This window comes from Aptenodytes patagonicus, chromosome 6 (genome assembly GCF_965638725.1).
Source record: "Aptenodytes patagonicus chromosome 6, bAptPat1.pri.cur, whole genome shotgun sequence".
Lineage (NCBI taxonomy): Eukaryota > Metazoa > Chordata > Aves > Sphenisciformes > Spheniscidae > Aptenodytes > Aptenodytes patagonicus.
Genome location: NC_134954.1, coordinates 13,173,576 through 13,195,874, shown reverse-complemented (window position 1 = coordinate 13,195,874; position 22,299 = coordinate 13,173,576). Strand labels below are relative to the sequence as shown.

The 22,299-nt window shown below is 40.6% G+C and overlaps 1 protein-coding gene across 1 annotated transcript; it reads left to right on the top strand.

Annotated features, from left to right (window-relative positions):
• The first annotated feature begins 6,839 nt into the window (after positions 1–6,839).
• On the top strand, positions 6,840–17,395 carry LOC143161564 (cytochrome P450 2J2-like). The gene is made up of 9 exons (XM_076340650.1): positions 6,840–7,135; positions 8,773–8,935; positions 9,306–9,455; positions 10,410–10,570; positions 12,770–12,946; positions 13,484–13,625; positions 15,090–15,277; positions 16,375–16,516; positions 17,047–17,395. Exons 1-9 carry the CDS (start codon positions 6,965–6,967, stop codon positions 17,223–17,225), a joined length of 1,473 nt encoding a protein of 490 aa, XP_076196765.1. The 5' UTR covers positions 6,840–6,964; the 3' UTR covers positions 17,226–17,395.
• Positions 17,396–22,299: the final 4,904 nt, after the last annotated feature.

The following is a 22,299-nucleotide window of genomic DNA, read 5'->3' as shown; positions in this document are numbered from 1 at the left end:
TCAGGCTTCTGGGTAGGGGCTCAAATGGATGCTTTTATCATGACACCCACAGATTTGAAGCTGGCACTTGCTGCTGCTGCAGCTGGTCAGAGCTTGGCAGAAGAGATGCGTAAGCTTAGTGGGTCAAGCAGATCAAGCTGATGTGACTCTCCTGCTCTCTAATCCGTATCTAGCTCTGTGATGCTGCATTGTGTTGTGTTGATGTAGATTCTGTTGGGAGTGGAGGGTGGATTGTGCACTACTGCAGAACGAGGATTCAGTTTTTCTACTAATATAAAGTGATGTTGCAAAAATGGGTATAATGAGGTGATTGGGTAGCTGGTGTCTGCTGTGTTGACACCCGTCTCGGGCGTCTCTGTGAATATAGGATGTATAAGAGACTGAATAAGAGGTAAGGTTTAGGAACAGGCACACAGGATCCGTATTGCTTTAAAACTTTTTTCACTTACAGTCTTTTAAAAAATAATACCAATGGAGATACAAGTCCTTTTACAAATTTTTACAAAGAACTTGTATCTCCATTGGGAAATTTTTTTAAGATACTATAAGTGAAAAAGGTTTTTATATGTTGCTGAATAGCATTTATGAATCTGCATTTCTTAGTCATCTTTCACCACACCTTAGAGGTTGTCTATGGACCCATTGGGGCCTGGAGGCCACAGGTGAAAGCTGTTGGTCTGGAATGCATTATTTCTGCTGTTGGTAGCTTGATACTGGAATTTCATTTCCCAAATGGGAAGGTAAAAACTGTGGTAGGCAAAAAGAAATGTGGTAGATAAAGCAAGAAACTAGCTAGCACTGGAAGAGTTTTCACTCAGAAGTAATCTGGTCCATTTAACTCTGTGTTTTTAAATAGACCTGCAAGTCTTGAGCTGTTTGAGACTTCTGCTCTCTAGTCTTAGTGTGACAAACTTCAGTAAGGAATATTTTGTGCTCATCTCTTTGATTGCCTGCCACAACATGCTGTGGCGCTCTCTTTCCTAATTTCTGTCCCAAGCAGTACTGAGCTTTCATACCATTGTTACCATGCCCAGTGTTTTAAAAACTGATATTCAGACCTGTGATTCACAAACTGATGTCCATGTAGTTAGTACTGCTCCTAAGTGCAAAGCAACCTGCTCTTTCAGATTGATTGTAATGCTGCAAAATGGTCAAGAAGAAGAGAAAATGTACCTCAAATTTAACAACAAACAAGAAAGTGAAGAGAAATCAGTGTAAGAAAAATAAGAAATCAGTAGAAAGAAATCAGAAAGAAAGTATATTGTTTAATTGGGGTCACCTGGCAATGAGGGATGGTGCAATGGTCCTGCTTCTGCTTTTCATGTCCCAGGAGTTAGCAATGCACTGAACATCATGTGAGATTTTTTTTTTTCCAAACCTGGTCCAGCTCTATCTGGTAAGTTTTTATATTCCTTATTAAAGAACAAGATTAAGGAGTCTAAAAAAAAATAATTACATAAATGGCTATAACATCTGCAGTTCTTTTGTCAGGAGCAGATCAATGCTGCAGTCTGATTCCATTGTGTGAGTGGATAACAGACCTTGCTGCTGCTTCTGCCTTGTCCAGCCTGAGGAACTTCTTGACCAGTGTGCTCTGTTAGAGCTTTTCTGCCAACAGGATGGTCCTGCACCTCCAAAAGGCATAAACTGACAAATCTCTGGCAGCATGATCCTGTCCACAGAAGGGATTTCATCAGTGCAGCAATGTCAGCATGGAGACAAAGATTTTTCACATCTCAAACCAATAGAGCTAAGTCAGCAAAATTTTAAGCACTGGCTTGACCTGTGCAAATCAAACATTTCATTGTGCTAGGAGTTACCACATGTAAACAATCTTAACTTTATTAAAGTACAATGTGAGAAGTACTGAATGACTTTCATAAACATCTAATCCGAGTATTTAAGAAAGTCTTATAATTAACTTTAAGCTGGTCAACAAAGGGATTTAAGTTTTCATGTGCAGTCGACTGATCCACCCTGGTATTTTTGATAACACTATGTTCTTTAATAATGATTAGTTTGTGATTTAAATATTGCCTATATTATTACAATATTAGTATGATATTTATTAATTTACCAATTTAAATGTCTTGATTTTGTTCGTATATGAAGCCAAATGCAGGGCAGATGGACAGTATTTATTGGTACCATTACTGATAAGTTTGCATAAACAGGGATTGTAATTTCAATGTCACAGCTGGATTTTTAGTTTTTTAAAAAAATGGTGAGAGTCTTTGCATGAAAGGGCAACTTTATCAGAAACATGAATTTGAGCATGTTCTCATGCTAATTAGCTAGTGTGCAATGCAATATAGCAAGACCTGTATATAGGTGAAGGCTTAATTCATACTTTTTGGTCTTTTGGCTGCTGGACATCTGCCTCCTCTCCCTCCCACCCCCAGCTGTTTTTTGTTTAACAACAGATACTAGTCTCATTGCCATTTGCTGGGAAATATATTGAGGCTAATGTTGGGGATTTGTGGAGCTAGGTGAAGAGATAAGATCCATTTTTGTTTGCCTCTTGCAGCGCTTTTCCTGCATTTTCTATTCCTTTCAGTTCTTCCTTCTTTTCTCCACATTTTGGGGTTATAAAATTTGTTGGGAGCTGGATAAAACAATTCTTAGAAATATCACTGAGGAGATGATCTAGAAACATAGGAGAAGAAAACTACATTTTAAACAAAGAACACTTACTCTTTGTTGTGAAAGTAAATTCTACCAAGTGTGTTTTAAGGAATAAAACAATTAGATAGAGTCGCTTGTAGAGTTGTTGGGGGAAAAAAAACCCAAAACACCCTTGGAATACTGAAACATCTAAATCTTTTTCTGGGAGGAGAATGAAGATTAACCAATGCAGGAAGGGTTTAAAGATATTTAAATTGATGCTGATCGCCTATTAACTGGAAATGCAGTTAGAAATGTCATTTAAGTTATGTTGCTTTAAATTAACCTACCTTGATGTCAGAGCAGTCTACTTTGAAGAATTCAAGTACTGCAAAACACCTCAGTACTTCAAAACGTGATTCCTTATGCTCTTAAATGGGCATCTGAAATTAGCACATATTTGTGACAGTTTTCACTGTGATTGTTTATACCTCATTTTCTCATCTTTCTTTTTTTGTGTGTGTGCTGTGTTGCAGCCCTATCTGTCTGTTATTTCTGCTCTTCTTAGCAAGGCTGCAGCTCATGGCTGTCTCAGGCACTGGAGCTCCTGACAATGCTTGCCTCCCCTGGGCTGTGAGAGCACCAAAGTCTCCTCCAAAGGAGGACCGATCTGCAGACAGTTCATGGAGGTTGATCTTCTCAAGACTGGCACCAAGACAGGGTGAGTGATCAGTGTAGTATAAAATTAAAGAAGTCTGCACCTAGTCCAGTGAAATATTTTTTGCTCATTTCCCGCCATGGCCAGCCTCAGCATTCCTTGTGTGCCAGGGAGTGTGCATCCAGCCTGGGCAAATGTACTGCTTTTCTGGGCCTAATTTTAGGGGGAGGCACGTGAGGGTCCGGGTGAGGTGAAGACATTGGTCTCAGGTCTGTGGAGGGACTGTGAACGTGGCTGCTCTCGCTGCTTGTTAGAAGTACAACCCAAAGCTCAGCGTCAGGGTTAAGGGGCAGTTGCAGTGATGACCTTCCTCTCTCCCCTCTCTCTCTCTGGCAAGACACGTGCCCTCGCTCAGAAAATGGAGGAGAGCAGAGGAGCACATCCTGCTTCTGTGACTTCCTCTGGCCGTGCATGTCCTACTGCCGGGCACAGAGACCCTGCGTGGCACCAAGTAGGTACTCCAGGTTCGCAGGAAAGGTGCTGGGTGCAGGACCCTTTCTGTCCCCAGTTTGGCGGGCGGCTTGCAGAGAAGGCAGCTCCTACAGAGTGTTTCTTTTTCCTTGTGGAGCCCCCATGCTGTGCCCCCAAGCAGTCAGTGGTGAGCTGATGCAAGAGGAGTGAAAAGGAGGAGGGAGAAGGCTGGTCTGATCCTGGGGAGGGACCTCTGCTCTCACCAAGGACTGCCATGAATCTGGGGTACTGGAGACTGTCTCCCTACAAGTTATGGCAGGTGTTGGCCCTCTTCAAGAGTCAAGTTTTGTTTGCATGCTTCTGCTGCCCTATTTCTCTTTAGCTGTTGATGTTCATCCCTCTCAGATGGTATCTACAAAGATGTGCTTTCCTAGCATCACTCCTCAGGGTAGGGCGGCAGGCAGGTGAGATAAGGAACATGTCCTGAAAACCTGTTATTAGCCTGAGAGGGCGAGGTCCCTCTCTGAATAGCTGCCTCTAGTACTTGCCTGGCAGACACCCTAGCAGCTATATGCTTTGTGGGTGGGAGGTGGAGATTATTTCTGAAACTGAATTTGGGGCATGGAACATAAGTAATGGGGTGCAGACAAGCTGCCATGAGGCTGGTAGGTCACAGGCCGCAGCGTGTTTCAGTTCAAAAGCCTAAGTGGAGGGCAAACGGATCCTTTTCTCTGAGAGCTGAAAGGAAGGGGGAAGAAGAGAATGGGCCAGCAGTTCTCCTGGGGAGAGGGAAAGGAGGAGGATTCACTGGTAAGAGGGATACCTTTCTGTTCTGCTGAGCTGTCAGCCAGCTCTAACCCCTGCCTCCCCAGGCGTTCAATTCTCACTCATGGAAACTGTGGCAAATACATGCATGTTATCAGGCTTCCCTCTTCCCTGTCCTCCAGCACCATCTTGTATGAAGAGGAAAGCAAGCTGTAACCCCTTTAACATCTTCTCCCAAAGACATGGCAAAGCTGTTTGGCAGCTGCCTTTCTAAATGCAAGCAGTTCATGTCTAGGCTGTGAGGTGCAATCACCAGAACATGGCTGATGTGTGGAAAAGTCAGAGTAAGCCTGGAGAGCCAGGGGAGATGCAGAGCGGCTGCCAGCCAGGATTGCTCAGAAGGGACGGAGGGGCCAGATGGGGCTGCAAGTGGGCAAGGCAGGTGAGCCTCAGGGGCCATGAAGACATTCACATTCCTTCTCCCAGCGACATATGTGGAATCTGTTACTTTTTTGTTCACCCTATGAGAGTAACAACACCGGGGAAAAGCATCACTGATAGATCTTGCAGTCCATGTAGCCTAGGTGCCCTGGGCCAGAAACCATATGGAGCCTGGCAGAGACCATGCCATTCAGGACTCATGTGGAGCCTGGGCTGATCCTCTCATAGTCTCCCACTGCCACTATCCAATGCGAAAGGCTTTGCAGGCTGTCCTCAGAGATCTTGAGCATGACTTGTGATGGACTTGGTCCCCGTGGTCGGGCTAACACCTACCCAGGAAGGGTTGGGGGCATGAGAATCTGCAGGACAACAGCTGTGCCCTTGAATTTGGGTTTGGGCTCTCTGGATGGTGAAGTTGTGATACCAGCCTCGATGCTGCCCCTCTGTGTGCAAGAGTTGGGCACCTGCAGCTGGTGTTTTCTCACACCCCCAGGATGAAAATCCCAGTAAGTTAAGCACATCTCCTGGATGCCAAACAGCCAGTCAACCAGGGCCAGAGCAATTGCCATGACAAAAATCCCCAGGAAATCACTCTCCATGTTGTCTTCCTCACCGAAAATATCCAGGAAGGACAGAGTTGTTTTGTTTGGGGTGTCGTCCCAGAACAGCTGCCGCAGTCACAACTGTGACTCTTCCTCCTCTCAAGGAGACTTTGGAAAACACTAAATTCGGAGTTGGGAGTGTTCTGAGACAGAGCAAAGGGCAATGCCACAAGTGAAGGAACTACAAGTCGCACAAGTCATCTCTGAAGTGGATAATTTAGTTTCTCAGTTTGATCCCAGCTCTCAGTTCAATCGCTGGTCAGCAAGACTGTGTAAATGTTAGCTCTCTGCACCACTTCTGGAGTGAACCAACTTGCTTAACACCTTGCAACTTTTATTTTTAGTTGTGCCAGCTCTGTAAGTTTGGCGTGTGAGCAGCTAAGCCATCTAGGTGACTTTCCAGAGTGTCACATGCTCCTGTCTAAGCCAGATGAGCTGAGTCTAAGCTATTGCTGTTCCTGAGCAAGTTCTGAAGAAGCGCCAAAGCTGTATTGTCTGAAATGACCCCCTTTGCAGAGGTATAGGCTCTACCTCCATAAATGGAGTTGCTCAGCTGCATGACAGCACTTGTGAAAGAAGCTCACAAAGACAGTTGTGTGTCATCTTTACTCTTGCTGCAGGCAATACAGTGGGAATTAGCTGAGAGGCAGCTGGAGGGGGTGAAGAAATTTTGCTTTCTACTTGGTCATGAAGACCTTGCAGCCCCACTTATCTGTGCAGCTGAATAGGGAGTGTGTGGACACACAGGTGTTATGCCATTATAACCATCAAACTCTTGTTACCCAATGACAGATTAGTCTTTTTTGTTTTATGTGCTCTAGACAAAATTAAAAGGTCTGGCCATCTCCCAAAGAGCTTACAATTTAAATCATGAAGAAAAATAAAATATTAAAGGAATAGCAGAGAACACCAGGATCAAGCAATAATATGAGGTGAGTGAAGGAGCGGTGCATGCGGTTGATGCATGTGATGGCTACTGACGAGCCTGAACTTTTCAGTAATCCCACTGGCCTTGGGTGTGTAGCCAACCCTCAGGAAATTCTTTTTTTATTTCTCTGTTCTTGCAAGAGGCTTTTTATGAAACCAGCACTGTGGGCGGGGATTTTTGTCACAGCAGCTGTCATGGCACAAGGAGGCGTATAATTAACCTGCATTTTGTATCCCTTGAAGAGCTGATGATTGTCAGATTTGTAGCTGCAATATAATGGAATGATGTCATATATGCTTAAAAATGAGAACACTTCATTCTCTGGGATGGGGAAGTAAAGTGAAGTGATAAAGAGGGAAGGACTGAGAGGCACAGAAGCTTCAACATCTTTTTCTCTTTTTAGGGAGGTACCAGCAAAGCAAGAGAAAGTGGATCTATCCTCTGTCTAAATAGCAGTTTTTGAGAGACAACGTGGCCTTGTAAGTCAGAAGTGAAATGTTAACAGTAAGTGTGGTGCTGGTATTTTTTGTGGTGTCTCTGCTGCTTATGCAGTTTCTGAAATTGCAATGGATGCGAAGACGATTTCCTCCTGGACCAACTCCATACCCCTTCTTTGGAAATCTGCTGCAGATGAACTTCCAAATTCATCATGAGATCCTTAAAAAAGTATGTATTTTCAGGCAACTAATTAATGGACTCATAAGCTGATTGAAAAGTAAATGTGAGTGTTTAACATAGTCTTATTTTGAGTGCTAGGGAGGGATTTATTCTGAATTGTACAAATGTGAAAATAGCTGGCGATCATTAAAATATCTGTTTCTTGGTATGAAAATTTCCAGCTTACTATGAAACATGTCATTAAAACCTTATGTGCAGATGAACAAAACAATACTGATGATAATATTCCTGTCTTACACATAGGAAAAAAGATACATTTTAAAGCAGTGTCTTTAATTCTGTGCAGTCTTTTGCATGTCTGTGTGTTGACTGTTTTTGCACTGGCAGTTTCTAAATATTTCATGAAAGAGCTACTGAGAGCATATGTGTTTCCAGTATGGAAAGGATGAATATTTTTATACTTATTCAACAGATTTTTCAAAAGATTTTAGAATAAATGTTTTTTTTCGACATACAGTTTCATCAGATTTTCACAACAGACTTCAGTCTGCTGAGCCTGACTGAGCTTTTAAGTAGCCAAACTAATTCATCGTGTGCCTATGCTCAAACTCTTTTCTAAGTCCAGTTGTAATGCACAGCACTTCTAGAATTTGTATCCTAATATTTTATATTCCTCATGCATAACTATTTAACATTTAAATATACAAGTAATAGCATCTCACTTTCACTCTTTGTTCTCAACCTTCCTTTTCCCTGGTTCTTCCCTGTCCTGCCAGTTCTCTTCTCCCGAGTTGCATATTTCAAGGCAAAGTAGTGTGACTCCACAACATAAAATTATAGCCAGTGTGTGACTGTTGTTTTCTTCTATTTCTCACCCCTCAAACCTGAAGAGTGGTATTGCTCATCCCAAGATTTCAAAAGCCATGAATTAGTCCTTCCAAAAATGAAATTAAACACAAATGTGCAAGTACATGCGTACAAATTTTTGCTCAACGTGCATATCTGTTCCCTCTTGTTTGCTCCCAGGCAGCAAAAGTTTGTACTCCTCTAGTCCTGCAGTTCTTGGGATGTTTTGGCAACTCCCCACTCTTCCCAGCCTACTCTGCCCCATAGACTTGCTACTTTGATCTATGCACTCTTGCACTTCCCTCAGCCTTTTACTTTTCCAGCTCCCGATTCTCCAGCCAGGGAAAGAACTGTCCGGCCTAATTCTAGTGATGTCTGTGTGCGCGGCATTGTGGAGACAAGGCTATCACAGCTGAGCTAGAAAGGAGAGGGCGATTCTTGCTTTACCCACCTCCTCAGCTGCTTTTGCTACACTTAACACACAAAGGGGAATCTGTAGATGGTTCATGTAAAACTCATGAGCTAATGTTTTTCTTCTTACAAACATGTAAGAATTCATCTGCAATGAGTTTGAACTGTAAGACATGCAATAAATAACATCGCAGACATTGGCAATATAGGCTGTCTGATGTTTCGGGAACATCTTGATCTTCAGTAAATGAGACTTTAGATAGAAACCTGACTTCAGGCTATATTATATGTACGAATAGATTTCATGCTCTCTTCTCAAGGTCAGTCACTCCTGGGGCATCTGCCAAGGGAAAAGATCTGGTTCATCTTGTTTGATTTAAACGTACTGGTTCTCACCCATGGTGTTCTGATGCTGCTTTGTTCTACAGATGGCCAAAATTCATGGTAATGTCTTCACCTTATGGCTTTCAAACATTCCTATAGTTGTCCTGCAAGGGTTTCAGGCAGTGAAGGAAGGTCTGACTGTCCATGCTGAAGACGTTGCTGGAAGGCCAACAAGCAGTATCTTTCACATTTTGACTCATGGAAATGGTAATTATTATTTTCACAAATTCTTTTCGTGTGTTCTAACCCTGGTTTTGGAAACTGATTTAGAGCCTTGAAGTCCTTAATTTACAGTGGAAAAAAGGTTAATATTTTCATGAGTTTTTATGAAACATTTCTTTTTGATTCTGCCGGAACAATAATGGCAGAATAGAGCTATTGTAAGAGCTATTGTAATTTTCTATACAGGAAATAGATGACTAAACTAGAAGAAGAAAGGAGAGGAAAGAGGAATGCTGCCGGACTGCTGGCAAAAATTTGAAAAAATTAGAATGAAAAAGAAGCTTCTTTGACATATTAACTGTATCAATTCATTCATTTATAAAGCATTAACAGCATTGGTTCATTATGATCCTAGGTGTTATGTTCTCTAATGGTCATCTCTGGAAGCAACAGAGGCGTTTTGGACTTGCAACAATGAGGAAAATGGGAGTAGGGAAAAAAGACCAGGAGTATCGACTACAAGAGGAGGCCTGTCACCTGGTGGAATACTTACAGAAAACAAATGGTATGTGACTCAGTATGCAGATCAGTCTGTGCAATGGGTGGTTTTGCTGAAGAATGGGTCATCTGTAGTTTTTGAAACTATTTGATTACAAAAATGGATTTATAGTGTACGTGCAGAGCCGAGTCTCAAAGGTCTGTATCATATGATCTGCATGAGACATTTCCTTGCAGAAGTGCTACATGTGAAACCCCACAGTATGAACTTAGAACTGAGACTCCATGGTCCCTGTCTGTTAGTGTTACTACTTCTTAGTCAGTTTTACATTACTCATGGTCACAGAATCAGGGTAACAGCAAACAGTAACAAAATAAGTGTCACAATGCCCCATATCCCTTTGCAGAAAAGAAAAACAAGGCACGAAATATTAAAAGTTTTAACCGAGGCTGCACAACCCTATGGCTCTGCTCTGGCAAGGGCAGTGGAAAAAGCTCACCTCACACGGCTTGTGGTAGCCTCCTCAGTAAGAGAGGAAGTTTGTTCAGCTTGTGCTGCTGAATAACGGGGTGAATCCATAGGTATGCTCAATTATTCTGTTATTCAGGTGTAAAGGATATGAGCAAAGAATAGAGGGTGGTTCCCGTTTCAATTCAGCTGCTTATTCACACAGTGTCTCAGCTGACCTTTTTTGTACCCTGGTTATTGCCAAACATGAGATCTACTGATGCCAAGGTTCTGTGAAATCTGGGTATTTTTATTACTACTACTACTACTACTACTACTAATTCCATTCCCATCAGCAGTCTTGCCTTTTTTTAACCAACAGTGTTTTTTAGATGTCTGAAGTTACTTTTTACTCATGCTTTTTACCCATGCTTTTTACCAATAAATTGCAATTTGCCATCCAGCAATCTAATTAATGTCAGAAGGTTTTATAAAATGCTACCAGCTCGCCTTTCAGTGGGAAAAGCAGGAACAGTAAGCGTTAATGGTGAATGCTGTTCATTGTGTTTACAGGAAAACCTCTGGACCCCACCATGCCTGTTGTTCATACTGTCTCAAATGTGATTTGTTCTGTGATTTTTGGACATCGCTTCTCTGAAGATGATGAAAATTTTCACCGCTTGATTGAATCCGTTGATACTCTAACAACATTTGGGAACAGCATCTCTTTTTTTGTGAGGAAAATTATTTGTTTTGTTTGTTTGTTTACTGTATATAGATAGACAATGAAAAAGGCAACTTGCTTGTTACTTTTATAACAAAAATAAATACTGGTGCACCTGGAATTGCTGGAGTACACATCAGAACAGTACTTCCAGATGCCTAGTTCAAAACTTGTTTCAATTGCTTATGCTTCATCATAGCACAGAAATTTCCCATGTCTGGTGGACAGGGATGGAAACATACAGGCTTGCTACATGTTTGGGAGATGTACAAAGGACTTTCTTGCAAAAGCGCTACCTGTACAACTGCAGTGTTTGAAACTACAACTGAAACTCAGTAGTAAAATATAGGTAAAAATATCTGAAAAGCTCTGAAATAGGCTTATCTTAAATTCTGTCTAACACAGTGGCTTTCTTCACTATATGAAATCATATGACTGTTAACAAATGTCAAGAGTAATATGGGTCTTTAACTACTTCCTTCGCTACTGTTGGCTAATTTCATAGAAACTTAAGTAGAGCGACTGTTTTGTGCAAAGGTTGAAGTTGCTTAATGGTAGCCTTTTCCTGTAGTTTTTGGCAGCAACACCTGTACCACCGCTGCATGTCCTTATGAGAATTCAGTAATACACACTGGAAGTCACTCTCCGTTAGCTGCTGGATGGTATTTGTCTCCATTCAAGACAGCAGCTCCTAACTTCACATCTGGTCCACTGGACAGAAAAAAATGCTATCTTGCTTCTGTGTGAAGCTGTGGCTGCAGCTGCAAAAACAGTGGAACAGATTGCCTCGAATAAGGGCAGTTTTATCATTAACCATTTATGAATGGGAACCACAATACTATATATAGTGAAGAAGTCAATTTACTAACGTACGAGGCAGCCTGCGTCTGCAGAACTTGCTGGAACTCATCCGGCTTTGCATCTTGCGTGATTTCCACCCTCTCTTACTAAGAGGAAACTGCTGTAATCAAGGTCCTAGAGAATTTGAGGACTAATTTGATACTTTTGGTAAATAAAATAAAATAAAATAAAACTACTTACGATTTTTTCTCACAGAAGATGCAGGTGGAATGATTCCTAAGCTACCTTCTAATCAGGGTAAACACAGGATCCGATATTTCCAAACTGCTCTCAGTAGGTATTTGTATAAGCTGTTCTTAAAAACTCTTAATAGTGTGTCCACAGGTAACAAAAACATTCTAGTCCAATATTTCATTCTGTCCTGCTCTCCACAGTGCTTTCACAGTGATGTACAATCCTTTAATGATGGTCTGTACTAATCTGTTTTCCTGGTAAATGGACAGGTAGTTTTAAGCAAAATTATGCAGTAGGATGAAGATGAAATACAAGTCAGGAATCTGAATAGGTTTGTGGGAAGATAAATCTTTGTAATGCAGCTGCCATGTAAATAGGTGAGCCCAAGAGTTATGACCTAATGCATAATTTAAGCTGCAGTAATTCTGTAAACTGGAAGGACATGGTGCAATCTGTAAAAGGGGAAAAAAGAAAGGGAAATGAAGTAGAGGAATGGAATTAATGTAAAAAGTATTTTGTTTCTTTTCTGCTGAGATGTGGTTTTATAATGGTATAAGTGCAAGAATGTGAATACGTTTAGAACAATGAATGAACAGTAGGGAATCCACACGGCTCAGTATTTCTACTTCAAGTTGTTTTGCATATCACACAGATGTGATGTGTTTGCTTCTTACCTGTGAGAAGGCATAGCTGAGTAAAATCCCCATGCATTCGGTATCCTACAGTACAAAAATAAACCTGGGTTTGGATATTTCTATTTTCAGTTAGCAGATGTGTCAAGGCAGTCAGCCTGGATCTGTTTTTTTAGTGATGAGATAGAAATGATAGGTATGTTGGATAAACTGAGAATAGGGACATGTTTTATATGAGGTCCTTGCTACTGAAGTTCAGCCTAGCAAAGAACTGGGGTACAGAGGAACTTCATTTATTCTTTGTACATCGCAATGGAAAATTTATAGCATAAAACTAAGAGAAATTCTGCTCCAGGGAAAAATGGGATTAAGAAAGGCTTTAATGAATCATGGGATAGGCACTATCCCTTCAATGTAATAGTGAAGCTGCGGTAGTCAGCGCCTTTCATTTGCTTTTTCCACTACCCAAAAGCCTGTTTTAGGATTCAAATATAGTTTGCTAATTTCAGTAATACCACATATCTAAAATATCTCTTTTATAGGTATATGAAATGTTTCCCTGGCTTGCAAGCCATTTCCTAGCACCATTTAAACAGACTGTGTCCAGCATAAATTTTGTGAACACTCTATTAGCAAAGGAACTTGAAAGCCACAAACAAAAAGGAAAACCAGAAGAAAATCAAGATTTTATTGATTACTATTTGGATGAGATAGATAAAGTGAGTATCTGAACTCTTCTTATGCTCCACTAACAACAAGGGATTTTAAGTCGTCCTTTGATTATAATGATGTCTAATATAAATTTAGAAGTATACAATTTCTCCATAGAAAAGCTTATAGGTAGATGAATTAAAAAAGGCTGACACTAAGAGATGGCGGGAGGAGGATGAAGTAATAATGTAAGTAGATTTACAGGTAGATTATCTAGAACCACAATAATAACAGATGTGCATATGGTTAAGGTACAACTAGAAATGACTGTTATGATGGGATTTGCAGCAGGAGTAGAAAGCATGTACAATTAGTAACTTTGTCGTGGCTGAAGAACAAAATGTGTATGTGGATAGGATAAATTGACAAATGTATTGGAGAATATTAGAAAATGTCTTCATATTATTCAGAAAGTTTATTTTCTAGCCCTTTATTTTTTTTTTTTTTTCATTTTGGATAGTATCAGTAAATATTCCTGTGATGCGAGGTGGTTTACTTCTTTTTTTTGTCTGCCATAACTTGATCTTTCCAATTCATATCTGCAGACTAAAGGAGATGCTGATTCTACTTATGATGAAGAAAACTTGATCCAGACTATTTTTGACCTCTTTCTGGCAGGTACAGAAACTACAGCCACCACTTTACGTTGGGCGTTGCTTTATATGGTGGTTTATCCTGATATTCAAGGTAAGCACACCCAAAGCAGAAGTGCAACCTTTTAGAAATTATACGTGTTCAAATAGTAGTAGAACTTGTTCAAAGAATAGTAGAGGAACTAATTATTAGGGTATGAATCAGGTGAACTGCATGTATTTGTTTCTTGCTGTATCCTTTCTGACATACAGGCCAGTCATTTTAGGTTTTGTTTTTAAGAGAACTATACAGAATGCAGGGTGTGATTCATCTGATCAGATGGAGGAGTCTAGTCTCAGATGAGATAAATTGCACCGTTGCCCCTCCACTGACAATAATGATTAGACTTCCACTGAGGACAAGGTGGAGTCCTCAGGTCATCCTTTTCAACCCATGACTGCTAGTCTTCAGTGTGTTCCTGGCTTCTTTGCAGCAGAAACAATTTCAATACAGTGGGAAGTTGCTAATATGTGTGGTTATTCCATGAAGCTTAAAACTTCAAACATAGATATCTACATATAAATAGATATAAAAAAAGATTGCGGTGAGTAGCTTGAAACGGTATGCTTTTAATAATGATATTCACAGAAGAAAGATATAGGTTGGCAGAGTAAAATAAGTGAAAAGGAAGAGTCAGAGTGTACAGGATAGAAAGGATTAAGAGGTATACAAATCACTTCAAAGGCCTCATATTTGAGAGTTTAAGCTGGGTACAAGGCACAGCAGGAGGCTGGCAAGAAGGAAATGGAAGTGGTAAGGAGAAAGGATCTCCCATTGTTGTTACCTCTCTTCAAAAGAGCTAAAATTTGAGCCTGTATTGCACATACTGAATTTTCACAACATGATCTTTCACCCTCTCAGGGTATATTAAAACGGTCTTAAGTTTCCTGATGCATAGGGTCAGTCTAATTGCAATGATAAAGGCTGTAGTATTGATCAGGACATTTCAGCTCAGAAATTAATCAGAAATTACCATTTCAGCTCAGATTGTAAGTAAAGAAAAAAAAAAGTCCTTGAGAAAAATTAATTTGTGTAAGTGCTTCCCAAGGGCAGGTAATTACAGAATAGCAGTTAGGCCATCTGTAGATGACAAGCAAAATCTATGTGGTTCTGAGTGAAGAACAATCCTTGATCAGTTACTAAACTGCTCTCATAATACATGATTAATATTTCATTTTCCAGCTGATTCCCTGCCTGTAAAAATAAATATTAATAAAAGTCTTCTTATAAATTACCTCAGAGCAGTAAACGTTACAGGAACCTAAATATTCTTATAGAGCAACTTTGTCTGCTACCATTCTTTTTAAAGTATTACATGGGTATGCAACCTATAAACAACTTCAGTGTCAAATTTTATTCAGGTCATCTCTATGGGAATTTGAAGGCATTCTTATATTATAAAATATCTTTTTCATGTTGTTGGATGTTATTCTTACTGTAAACAGCAATAGGAAAAATGATGAGTATAGAGTTTATAGATTGTTTATTGTATATCTAAAGCTGAATATTCCTCCTTAGAGAAAGTCCAGAAGGAGCTGGATGCTGTTCTGGGTCGTTCCCATTTAATTTGCTATGAGGACAGAAAAAAGTTGCCCTATACAAATGCTGTAATTCACGAGATCCAGCGATACAGTAATATAATCTTAATTGCACTTCCCAGACAGAGTGTGAAGGACACAGAGCTGCTGGGATATCCTGTTCCAAAGGTAGAAATATGCTGCATATTTGAATATCTGATGTCTGGTACACTTGTAACAGTTTTTAAAACTGATTTAACATAACTTTTTACCAACTGAAGCCACCTCAGCTATTGATTCCCAAAACACCGTCCTTTTTTAGTTTCTTTTGATTTAATTGCTCATTTAGTTGAAAAGGAGCTGTGACTGAGAACTGCTGATATCAGTAGGTCTTTGGTACATTAGATGCATTTAGAAAGGGTTTTGAGGGTTTTCCTGATTGGGGACATGAACTCGTGTCCTATCGGTTCTAGCAGTGCCCCTAAGCTATGACTGTCTCTAAGGTTGGCCTTTTGCAAGCAAATGGGCACTTTGTCCTAACTATTAGTAGGTTCTTAGATCAATATTTCTGTCAACAGAAAACTTGTGAATGGTGTCTGGAAATAAACATATTAATTTCCAGCAATCTCAGGTCTGTCCCCTGTCAAAACGGCTTATCAGCCGGTGAACAGAGGCCATCCAAAACTGGAAAAAAGCTTTTACTGAAAAACATGGATATCTGAAATTATTTTCATATCACAAGCTTTTAAATGTAGTATCTTGCAAATGTTACAATGAAACTAAAGTGTTTTCAAATTTTGTAACTGAAAGATACATTAGGGTTTGTTTCTAAATATTCTCCCATCGCTGCTTTTCATGTAGTTTCATTTTCATTTCTTTTTTCTGGATCTGCTCAAAGCAACTCTAGCGTTGCAGAAATTGTCGAGTAACAAAGGGAAAAATTAAACTGATACTCATGATATTCTGTAACTCAAAAGCTGAATAAATAATAAAAATACTTAGTGACAATAGGAAAAATAAAAGCAATGCATTTTAACAATATGAACATTATAAAATCCTAACCATTTATTTTATTGAACTTATTGGCAGCAAGTAATAAAGGAAAGGAAGTCACAACATTCTCAAAAGTTTAAACTTCTTATGAAATGTTTTAAAGCTTGATCTCATTTTTGAAAAAATGAGACTTTAAATTAGGACTTTAAATTCTTTGCTCCTTTGTCATTATTTACTTATCTGATGAATATGAACTATAAGACAGAACTGAAGCCGCTGCTCCTTTTTTTCAGAACACCATAATTTTATCAAATATTGACTCTGTTCTGTCTGATCCTGGAAAATGGGAGACACCTGATCAGTTCAACCCAGGCCACTTTCTAGATAAAGACGGAAACTTTGTAAACAGAGAAGCATTCTTACCGTTTTCAATAGGTATGTGCACTGAACAGGAAGGTATTTACTCCATGTGATAACAACTTAAGATCCATTCATTCTCCAACATAACTGGGAAGTCATCTACAAATAGGTATATAAACACATTCCACTGTTTTAAAGATCTCCAGGAAGAGAGAAGTCTAATTGTATGTGGAAAAGATTGGAAAAGAAGGAATGACACATAGAAAAGTTTCTCTTGGAAGACAGATCCAGTTTCTCTTGGAGGAGAGATCCAGTTATCAAAATAGTAGCAGCAAAATGCATAGGGCTAGGAAGACTGTAAATGTAAACTATGCAACTCTGGTGATCACTTCTAGAATGCCTTGCTGCCTGCTGTAAATATAGATTAAACCTTTTGGTGGAAATACAAGCAGCCTTTCAGTTCTGAATCATTAAATGACAAAGTCAGTTAAGAGAAAAGGACAAAGTCTGCAGAAAACAAGCAAACAAACAAAAACCCCAAGCAGGTTAGAAAGGGAGGTGTAATAGAAATCCTTTGGCTGATTGCTGTTTCTCTTGTTTCACAGGGCACCGTGTATGTATGGGGGAGCTGTTGGCAAGGATGGAGCTCTTTATTGTCTTTTCCACCCTGTTACAGGCGTTCACGTTCACCCTGCCAGAAGGAGTGAAAGAAGTCAATACAAAGCTTGTTTTTGGGATCACAATGAAGCCACCTCCCTACCAGCTCTGTGCCATTCCTCGGTAGGAAATGGTGCCCTACAGATTCAGGGAAGACTTAGTCTGCAAGATTGTTTCTGCATATAAATTCCTTTTTGCATGTCTTAAGATTTTTGCTTTCCTCTTGATTTGGTTAATCACTACCCTGAAAGGTGCTTTTCAGACAGTTGCATCCTGAGGATTGTACCTACAAAGAGTTAATCTTTCATTCTTGTTTTCTGTTTGGAAAATCTTGGTAAATTTCTCCTGATGCATAACAAATAAAGGCATTAAGGGAAGAATTAGAATTGGGCCTTATTTATTGCTAACTGGAAAGAGGATTTACAGAGAAAGAGCTTGAAGCAATATCTATAAATTAGAAGTCTCATGGTTAAAGATCTGTGCATTCTTTCTCATAAGCCACAGTTGCATTTGTGGAGATAGGCTTAGAGGTCTTTCAGTTTGTCCCAGGATATTAGTGGGTGGAGGACTTAATGGGGAGAAGCTTTCTAGAGAGGCAGGTAATATGATCTGAGATAACATTTCCTTAGACTGATCAGGTTTGTTGTTGTGCAAGCTTGTTGTATACAACTCTATCATTGACACCTGGCAAGACAGTTCAGGATTTCACCCACTGAACTGGGTGGTATTTCAGCCCTTGAGATGAAAATAGAGGAGCGGCTTCATCAGCCAGGTGTAGAGAGCTTTTCATAATACAGGCAAAGGGTAAAGGAGTGGAAGACAAATGACAGCAGGGAGCAGACACAAAGTGTTGATAACTTGTTCTTTTTTATGAGCCCGCTGGTTGACAGCAACATGAGAACATGTATTTTTCATGACAGGTAGTCATCTGGTGGTGTTTGTTCTGGATCCCTCAATAATTTATTCAGCTTCATTTATTCTTTTCAGTTCTTTAATGGATTCTTTATTACAGTTAGCTGACTTCACATCAGTCAGCATAAATTTGCATATCGCGACCAACAGAAGATTTGGCACTATTGAAGACTTCTTGAAGCCCTTTATGAGCATGGTGCTTAAGGACTTGGCAAATGTGGATATTCAACATTTTGCTAGTTTGATTACTGACAGTTGATAAAGGATTTTTTTTTTTTTTTGACAACATTGGGAGTATGTTTTTCCTGTATGACATACAAAATGGGTACTGTATGCCAACATATGAAGGACTATTTTTATACACTGATTAGCTGGTAGTGCTGTCTGCAGGACTGAAGTCATTATCAGCTGCATTTGTTTCAGGTACGTCTGCCTACCTTGTATTTTAAAGCACCCCAGTCTAACAGGCAGAGATGCGTGAAATCAGTAATCTCATACAGGATGAAACCTGGGTCGCCAGTTTCTACCCCTGCAGGATTACCTTTATGGGATGGTTCAACCCTTTTCACTGCTGTGGGCTGGATGGCAGTGTGTCCAGACAGGTAGGTGATTGGTGTGAAGTCCCCTCCGTGCTGGAACTGCAAACAACCCCCTGGCATTAGCTCCACCCTTGTAAGGGGGTGCTTCATTTGTATCCACATGGATAGCAGGAGGATAGGAAATGACAGCAGCAGTTCCTTGCCTGTAGCACCGAAGTTAAAAGTCGCTAATCCTAAAGAATAAAGAATAGCTGGTAGATAGCACTGAAGAAAAGCTGCTGCTGGCTGCATTTAGTAATTATGAAGAAAATGGAGCCTAGGCAACCTCATAAATACATTTTCCATCAAATAGAGTAAGATGAATCCCATGCCTCAGATTTAAACAAGCCCACAGTCATCCTCCTTTTCCAGTGTGAGAGAACCGTATTCCAGGCTAGCTCCAGCTGCACCACTGGTTAAAGTGTCTACTGAGCTCAAAAACAAGTAAGTTTTGAAGCTATCAAGTGTCAACAAATGATTTTTTTTCCCACCTGTGCAACACCCTGGTTCCCTCCAGAACATCTGCTTCCTCTTCTTCCCCATGTTTGTCTCACCTCTCCAAAGTGTTCTGTTACCTTTATAGTCTGTACCATCTTTCCAACCTACCCCATTTTCTCATTTATCCTAAATTTTTGCTCTTCATTTTTGTTCTTCAGTCAAGGCTGTCCCTTGACTGTTCTTCCACCAGAAGATGTTGTTCAGTTTCACAAGTTAGTAGAGCAAATAAGGTCACCTCCACTGTTCTAGAAGGACTGTTACAAGAGGCTAAAAGCCTCTAAAGAAGTTATTAGGGGTCATTTGAGAATTATTGAGATTTTCTTTTCAGATTCTTTTTAATATGCCTTGGACATTTAAGCCTTAAGGATCTGAGTATATTACAAAATATTCCTGTGTAAACTGGAATGTAATCCTGCAGTGTCACCTAATATGAGATAAAAACATATCTGCATACTCTTACGCTGTAGTAATCTGTGGTAAGTGTTTGCTCATACGTTCTAGGGAAAACTACACGTGCCAGATTAAATGCAAACATTTCAGAGCATGAAATTCAGCTTTGAATGCACTTGCTATGCAAGCTGTGTGTAGTGGCTCCAAAGGAAGCTCTGCTCCCCTTTTAGAAAGGAGAGGAGAGGGTGAAATGCCTCCTTAGGGAGGAGTGTGAAATACCACTATTCCAGCTCTCTTCATCCCTTTTGTAGGGCTAAGAGACAAATCCAGGAAAGAAATAATCTGAACGACAATCTTGGTTTTCCTGGAGCACTCCCTTTAAAGCCACTTCTCTCGTCATGCTTTCTGGTGCCTGCTGAAGGAGAGAGCAGCCAACTGAACTTACTACAAAAAGCATGGTGGCTTCGTCTTTCTGCCTTCAGAGGCTGACGCTATTTATAGAAGAGCACAGAGCAGAGAGGGACTAACAGCTCAAGGTGACCACACACTTGTTACCATAAATCGGCAGATAAAGAACTCTCGAAGACTCAGTTTGGAGTTTTAGAAAGCAGGCATTCTTTATTGTAGCACTGGGTGCAAGGTGGAATTTCCACAAATCAAGCACACCTCAGGTTATGGGTAAGTGCCAGCTTCTCCCTTCCTCTCTCTGCTGGGTCATTGCAGATAGCCTCGTCAACAACATTCTTTTTGTTGTGAAAATGTGTTTAGTTTTGGAGAATGTAATCAGCATCAGAGTATCACCATTTCTGCACATGAAACAAAAATTACTCAATCCTTGTTTCTTGGTTTTCTGAATCTCAACCCATGCTCGCAGGATCTTCTGCGTCCCTGGTGTTAGATGAGTCCCTGCAGCTGTTGTTGCTTCATCATTTGGGAAACCTGTTGTGTTGGGAGGGTTTTGGCTGCATGCTGCAATGTCTGGATTCTGCTAAAAGGCTTGAAAAAGTTTACTACTTAAAAATCATCACTGGGGATGAGTTATTGTGTGGTCCAAGGAGCTGTGCCATCCTAGAGAAATATCTGGGAGAAATTAAGTGGACCCCAATGTTTCAGAGTTTCACACTTGAAAATCTGGCGGAAACAAAGATAGTCCTGGGGAAATTGGAGATCTAAGATGGATATTGGAATTTAAATTGAATCTTTGTTGCCTGCCATAGAAATATAATGTAAAACCATATATATTCTATTTAAGTCCTGGATTGTAACCTGGTGGAGAGAAAGATGGGAATTCAGTGTGGTTCCTCAGGAAGAGGGAGGTGGAGCAGATACAGAGAAAGTCCAGCTGAGTCCAGAGAGAAATCTGGTCTTTGACCACTGTAAAGGAGGAAGGCAGAGGGGCTGGATGATGCGAGGCCACTGGCCACTTCATGCTGCAGTAGGGAAGCCATTTTAGGAGCCGGCCAGCTCGGAGGGAAGGCTGTGGCCACCATCTTGAGTGAGCAGCGGGGAGGGCAGCTGAGCCATCACAGGCAAATGTTGCAGAAAGATCTGGGAAAAAAAGCACCTGGACTGGTGCCCAGAGACAACCTGAGGGGAAGGCAGGCTGCTGGCTTGCCGAGGAATGGTTTATGCAAGTGTGTCACGCAGCCCTTCGGAGGGAACCGTGTGCCTCCTTACAGAGCAGCTTCCCGCAATGGTCGCCTCACATGGGGTGGGGGAGGGCTGGGGCTTGGGGTTGCCTCCTCATGCCCACTCCCTTCTCCAGCACGGTGGTGACTGCAAGTGCTGATCTGCTTTATGTTCGTCTCCATTTCCTGCCCTTTTATTTTTTCCTGGCTGCTCCTGCTCCTGTGGTGTGCCCCCATTTTAGACGGGGAAGGAGGATATGACTGCTGCCAGGGCAGGGCCTTGTCATCATGGAGGGAACCAGAAGGCCGAAGTCTGGAACAGACAGGAAATCTTCTTCCTTTCTCAGGAAAACACCACCAGGAAAAAGGTTTTAAAGCCTCCTGAAGTGGCCAGAGCATGAGAGGAGATATGGATCCCCATATCAGAGGAACTTGTTAGCAGAAATGATGGCAAAGGAATAAAGAAGGAAGAGCTTCAGGCTGGTGTTAAGACTATGACAAAGGATGTGGGTGAATCTGACAAGAAGTTGAAGGGACAAATGGTATCTGAATACCTGGATTTGTGAGAAATAACTGATAATGTGAAAACTCAAGGCTGCACGGCTAAAGAAAGAAGTAAAGAGGTCCTGTTGTGAGGCTGCAGCCCTGGAGGCGGTGAAGGCCCCAGGCCTTAACTTCTTCACTTCCCCATGGGAAAGATCACTGGACAAAGATTACTTTTCCTGTTGACAAAAATAATTTAGATGGAAAATCTTTGAATATCTAAAAGGCCAGGGAGGGTACTACATTGATTCCAAATGAAAAATTCTGATAAATTGGTGAATTTTAAGTAGATTTTGTAAAATTACACTGGATACAGAGCAGGTAAAACTTATCAGAATTTCTTTTTAAAGAGGTTTTTTTTCCCTATTGAAGGAGAGAGTTAAATTAGAAATGAGTGCCTTGAAAAATAAGCTTTTTATTGTAAACAAAGCAAGCTTTTGTAGAAACATAGATACATCCCTTTCAAGGTTAATACACATTAAGCTGGAAAATCTTGGCCCTAGTCTTTCTATTAAGACACCGTTCCTACAGATCCTGTGATCCATATTTGGCAAATATAGTCTGAATGAGAAGAGGGGTATGCATCTATTAAATAAGCTGGAGCATGAGAATGTGATGAGCGGGACAAAAAGGGAGTGGTTGGTAACAAAGA

Coding starts and splice junctions, on each gene's coding strand:
- LOC143161564 (XM_076340650.1), top strand. CDS start 6,965: ATGTTAACAGTAAGTGTGGTGCTGGTATTTTTTGTGGTGTCTCTGCTG. Junction 7,136..8,772: donor ATCATGAGATCCTTAAAAAA/GTATGTATTTTC, acceptor TTTGTTCTACAG/ATGGCCAAAATTCATGGTAA. Junction 9,456..10,409: donor ATACTTACAGAAAACAAATG/GTATGTGACTCA, acceptor TTGTGTTTACAG/GAAAACCTCTGGACCCCACC.